The 5,885-nt window shown below is 38.9% G+C and overlaps 1 protein-coding gene across 1 annotated transcript; it reads right to left on the reverse strand.

Annotated features, from left to right (window-relative positions):
• Nucleotides 1-1,770: 1,770 nt before the first annotated feature.
• LOC107566295 (carbohydrate sulfotransferase 2-like) lies at nucleotides 1,771-4,060 on the reverse strand. The gene has a single exon (XM_016251700.1). The coding sequence runs from the start codon at nucleotides 3,629-3,631 to the stop codon at nucleotides 2,234-2,236; it is 1,398 nt and encodes a 465-aa protein (XP_016107186.1). The 5' UTR covers nucleotides 3,632-4,060; the 3' UTR covers nucleotides 1,771-2,233.
• Nucleotides 4,061-5,885: the final 1,825 nt, after the last annotated feature.

Below are 5,885 nucleotides of genomic sequence, written 5' to 3' on the forward strand. Positions count from 1 at the left end.
TGTAGCCACCACAACCAAGTTTAGTTCCTGTTTGTTTTTAACAGAAGCCCATAGGCCAGTTATACAGGGTTCTAAACAACATCCATTAATTTTGAAAAAAATAAAAAATACGAAAAGCTGTAAAAAAAAAAGTAATAAAAAAAAAAAGTCCCAAATGCCCCTGAAAAAAAGTACTGTCTATGGTAAAAGAAAGACAATAGCGCTCGTTTCTGCTTAGTATCCAGAGAGCTATCACGCTGTGCAGAGATATGTTCATTTTTCTTGTTTGGTGAAATGTTGTTCATTAGGCTTTTCAATTGAATTTGGGCCAAATAGAACTAAAAATGTACCTGATTATTGTAGTTTAATTCATTTTAATTACATTTATTGTGGATTAATTACTATTCTGGCATTCTAACTACTTGCAACGTTCAGGAACACAAATAAAGGCTTGTTCACATCAAGAACAATAACGGTAAAGATACATATAACACAGGGGGGTCCAAACTTGGTCCTGGAGGGCCGGTGTCCTGTAGAGTTTAGCTCCAACTTGTCTCAATAAACCTGCCTGGAAGTCTCTAGCATGCCTAGTAAGACCCTTGGATAGCTAGTTCATGTGTGTTTAATTCGTTTTGGAGCTAAACTCTGCAGGACACCAACCCTCCAGAGATTAGACACCCCTGATATAACACAATAACGTTCTGTTTATTATAAGTGTATGGAGCACTTAACAGTATGTCATCTGCTGCTTTAAATGCTCAAGCAGGAAGAATTCTGGTTGTCTGTCATAAAACAAAAAAAAAAAATTATGAAAGTGATTCCAATGGCATTGTTCCTCTGTGCTGTTATAGATGTGAACTTTGCTTTATAGTGATTTGTATCTTTAGCGTTATTGTTATAGCTTTTGTTGTTGTTAATAAATATTATAGCAGCTGATCTGTTACCTCTATCACTTATAATAGGCTGGTGATTTAGTCTTATTTGCTTTCTTCCCAGGATGCACCTTAGTCTCCAAATGAAAAATTTGACAATTGTCTCATTCTGGTTAATTGTTTACTTGTTGCTTTGGATTTTTACCATCGAAAGCAATTTTGCAGATTGCGACCATTGAAATCAAACAATTAGGGTTGATGTGCTCTCAGTAACTACAGTTCCTAGGTCAGCCCTTTGTACAGTAGTTATTTTATCAGCAAATCTACTCAATAGTAAACTAGTGTAATGGTATAACAATTCACCAGTCAATGGTGAAACCCTGTTTGAATCCATCTTTGATACCTTCGGTGTTCTCTCACTCCCATTCACGTCTCTGAATAGCAAAAGCAGATCAATATTATATTTAAGACACGGAGGTTGTAAGCAGAGGTCACACAGAATGCACTTGAGCTAAAAGAACCAACTTCTTAGCTATGCTGAAACACATGGATTATACTTGACACATTTTCTGAATATCATTGCTGCACTGTACATATTTAAAATAAATAAATAAATATTAAAAAAAAAAATTCTGCCAAAAAATGTAGCTGGATCTTTTCTCAGAACTACCTTCACTTTTCAGTGCAGTGATTTTTTCTTCTTCTTGTTTTTACTTCTTTAAAATGCTATAATTGTAGCTATAATGTTTCTATATTTAAATAATGAAAGCATAATTGGAGTGGACTCAAATGCTTTCTTGACAAATTCAGCAGGCACTAAGCAGTAAAATTAAAGCCTTTAAGATTTTTGCAACGCATTACTTTAAGTTTTTATTTGATAAAATGAGAAGTATGTCTTACATAACACATAACACTGGCATTCATAAAGTGTGTGAAGATTGTGAAATTGAATGATTGTCTTTAAATTGATTCTAAAGAAACAGCATTACCTGCACTCTGCATAACAGTTTTGATCAGCATTTTGTTGCTCATTTTCCATTTGCATTTCTTAATTTTACATACAGCAAATAAACTGAAACTCAAAAACAGACCTAGAACATTCCAAACAACCTTAAGCATCCATTTTGGGGGGAGGGCAATGCAACATTTGATTTGTACAATATACATTTTTCAGTTGTGGTTCACAGATACAGCTGTATCAAACATCTACAGGTCCGTTTAGAAAAGTGCTATTAAATGACCACAAAAAGCTATGACACTCCATAAAGAGATTGTGAAATCCTTCAAAAGCACTTTGATTTGAATAAACAAATCCACAGTTACTGAGCTGGTGCTTTGTTTCAGGTGGACATCTAAAAGCTATCTCTGGGGAGAGAACTCTGTCAGAGTTTGGAAGCAGTCAATAAAGATTTACTCAAGTCTTTTGCTTCTCCAGCTGTTCTCACACGTTCATAACCCAGGATGGCCATTGCATGATGGCAGTACTCCTCTACTTGTTTTATCTGTTGAATACTCAACACTGTTCTCCATGCACTAGCCGCCTGTGTGGCATTCCTGGCAGACACAATAAATGGCTTTGATGAAGAGCTTGTGCCATTCGTCATGTTAAGAGCAAAAGACTCGATGTCAAGGTTGGCACTGAGATTAGCAAATTGATAAACATTCCGGAGTGTTTTGACAGGGTTTTCCACCAGATCCTCATAGCGCACCGCCAGGTATTTCCCCTTCAGCCAGCCGGGCGGATTTAAGGCAGTCCTCAGGCTCCTGTACGTCCGATCACATATCACCTCCATAGCCCCAACCGAATGGTAATCTGCTCCATCCTTTTTGCTAATTTTGTGGCCAGGATCCACAAAGGGTATCCGACGGAGTTTGGGATCCCTGCTTCGGACCACCTGTAAGTTCTCACGAATCAACCCGTGCCTCGATTTGATCCTGGAGTTGGCCACGGCTCTGGGATCCCGCACAAGGTGAATCACCTTGAGATCCAGAGACGGATCCTCCATAAGGGGTGCCAAAACATTGACATCCAGAACCCGGACCCCTTTTATGACTATAGTGTTGTACTTAAGGCATTCTTCCTCTAAGAGCCTGAGGCTTTGTGGAGGACATTTTTTGCACACTTTGTCATCCACCATCCCAACCACTTCTTTCCTATAAGCAGAGCAGAGAGGATACGAGCAGATGACTTTATTAAGTGTGGCCCCAAAAAGTCCAAGGGAGGTGAGGTTTTTGCCCCCAGGGCTGTTATAGAGCTGAAAAACTGAAAGATCACAGCGGTACAGCGAGCTTAGCATGTCCCTCGCTGCTCCCTGTAAGGACACAGCATCACCCGGGTACAGCTTTTGCCAGATGTGCCACATCGGTTCATATAAAAAGAAAACCTCTGGGTGTTGATTAAACAGCTCTCCGAAAAAGGATGAGCCAGACCTCCACGTGGTCAAAACATAGACGAGCTGTCTCTTTTTAGCAAGAGATGGTCTGTAAAGGAACCGAATGTCTGACCTGCCCTGGTATGGAGTGCTTCTCATCTGGAGATTACACTGTTGAGGTTCTTTAGTCCACCTGTAGTTCGCCAGGTTCAGCATGGTGAGAATCAGCAGCAGAAAATACGCTATAAACAGTACAATTCTTTTTCTCCGCAACACTTTCATTACGATTCCAGGCTGGGTGATTATTTTTGTGGGATGATTCCGATATGTTTTGAGATTTCTGCCATAAACACCATTCTTTTCCCCTAGTGCATGCAACTGAAGTTGTAGGAACTGGTTGCCTCGCATCTGTTAAAGGATACAGTGGCTTTGAACCACTCAGTCACACTGGATGAGCAACTGCACACACGTTATCAATTCAGTTGGTGTTTTCATGCAAGCAAACATTGTTCTTAATGAAAACCTGAATGCGATCTCCTCGCTTGCCGACAAACATTCAATATCCATCACATCCACAGTCCAATCGCGTGCAGTGCTGAATGTAGCCTTACTGCAGTGCGCAGAAAAATACGCGAACGCTCACAATATCATATCCGTGTGTGCGTCCATCAATAGCGACCGTTAGAGAAATCCTTTTAGCAGCGATTGCCTATAATGTGGCTCCTGCGGATGTGGAGAACCGCTACAGTAGCGGAATAGACATCATTAATATATTATAACTGCGTCAGCGTTGTAAATGCGGTCAGGATGCATTCATTACTCTGCAAACATCTTGCTTTTCAGTTGCGTGTCGTTATGCGCGTCTGTTTTAGCCGATGCGGCGTCTGTCTCCGGCTTCAACTGTACTGAACAGATTCAGTCTCGGTCTGGGGTAGCCTAATAAAGACCCTCCCCTTCTCCACAGCCAGTGGAAATGCACCGGTGCTTTCGCCACTTCAAACTCCCCCCACCACATTATGTCAGTGAACTGCAAAACAGTCGAGATGACTGAACACAGCAAGTGCAGTTGTGAAATAATAGGCTACGTGAAAACTGCACAATAGTGTCTCTTAAAAACTGGGAATTATAGATCATTGAAAAACAGCAATTAAGTTAAAATACAGAAAATATGCATTAATTTCCCACATGCTTTCCTCCAGTCATCCTAAAGGAATTTGAATAGGATTCTAGTGGTACTCCTGTCATCATTGTGAACCTAAAGAAAAGTAGGGTAGAGTGGGGGAAAACGCCCCCCTTAAGGACTGTGTACTTTTTTCTCTGTGAAACAAAAGTTAAATGTGTCCAGAATAGTTATCATAGTTTTAGTGACAATGGCACAATTATGAAAAATGTCTGGAGTGAGCACTGGTATGTTTTTTGTTTTGTTTTGTTTTGTTTTTAGGAGGATGAAATGCTCAAAAACCACGGCAGGAACAAGTGAGAACAAGTTCTTTCTTTTCTTTTCTTTTCTTTTTTTATTCACTTTTTTTCAGTAGTGGTATCGAGGTATTTTAGTCAGGTATCGTATCGAAGTCAAAATTTTGGTATCATGACAACTACTGTACAACACATTTTTTTCACACAATTAAGCTTGATATGATTTTTTTTTTTTTTTCAAGGTGTTGAGAATGAGCTGTTTAAAGCATGCTGTCTATTGTTGTAATAGACTTTGACACTCTGGAAACACCCTGCTTTATGTGGCTTGTTAAGGACAGGTGTGCTATTTCTTTTCCAAGCAATTGAACTTAAAATGTTTACCTATTAAATAATAAAAAAGTAGGAACAAATCCTCTAGACTGATGGAATACCACTAAATGAGGGATATATAAAAACCTAGCTGTACCATAGTCATAGACTGGTAGTTGCTCACCTGTGTGGGAGCACTGGCATGTTTTTTGTTTTGTTTTGTTTTGTTTTTAGGAGGATGAAATGCTCAAAAACCAGGGCAGGAACAAGTGAGAACAAGTTCTTTCTTTTCTTTTCTTTTTTTATTCACTTTTTTTCAGTAGTGGTATCGAGGTATTTTAGTCAGGTATCGTATCGAAGTCAAAATTTTGGTATCGTGACAACTACTGTACAACACATTTTTTTCACACAATTAAGCTTGATATAATTTTTTATTTTTTTTTTGCAAGGTGTTGAGAATGAGCTGTTTAAAGTAGGAACAAATCCTCTAGACTGATGGAATACCACTAAATGAGGGATATATAAAAACCTACATGCCCCTGTTTAAATGGCTGTGTTTTGAGATGTATAAAATGAATACAAGATAAATCATGTCAGATCTTTTTACACATTTAATGTGATATTGAAACAAACCACATTTTTGAGAAGACATTTTTCTTCTAATAAACGTTAAAAAGAAAAAAAAAACACTATGACATGTCTGCATCCTGTACTGGAACATACTATTTGACCATCATGGTCGGTTCTCACCTGCAATCTTGTTAACTTCCATAATCCCAATATGCAAACTGGCTAATCAAAATAGTGTCACAGAGAATGTCTCAGGTTACTTATGTAACCATGGTTCCCTGAGTAGGGAACTTCGAACTGCGTCCTCTAGGGGTCGCTATGGGGAACGCCTCGTCGTGACCCGTGTCTGAAGCATACATTGAAAAAA

This window comes from Sinocyclocheilus grahami, unplaced genomic scaffold, assembly GCF_001515645.1.
Source record: "Sinocyclocheilus grahami isolate Dianchi unplaced genomic scaffold, SAMN03320097.WGS_v1.1 scaffold1068.1, whole genome shotgun sequence".
Lineage (NCBI taxonomy): Eukaryota > Metazoa > Chordata > Actinopteri > Cypriniformes > Cyprinidae > Sinocyclocheilus > Sinocyclocheilus grahami.

What these genes read in the sequence shown, in the direction of transcription:
- LOC107566295 (XM_016251700.1), bottom strand. Translation starts at nt 3,631, where the DNA reads ATGCGAGGCAACCAGTTCCTACAACTTCAGTTGCATGCACTAGGGGAA.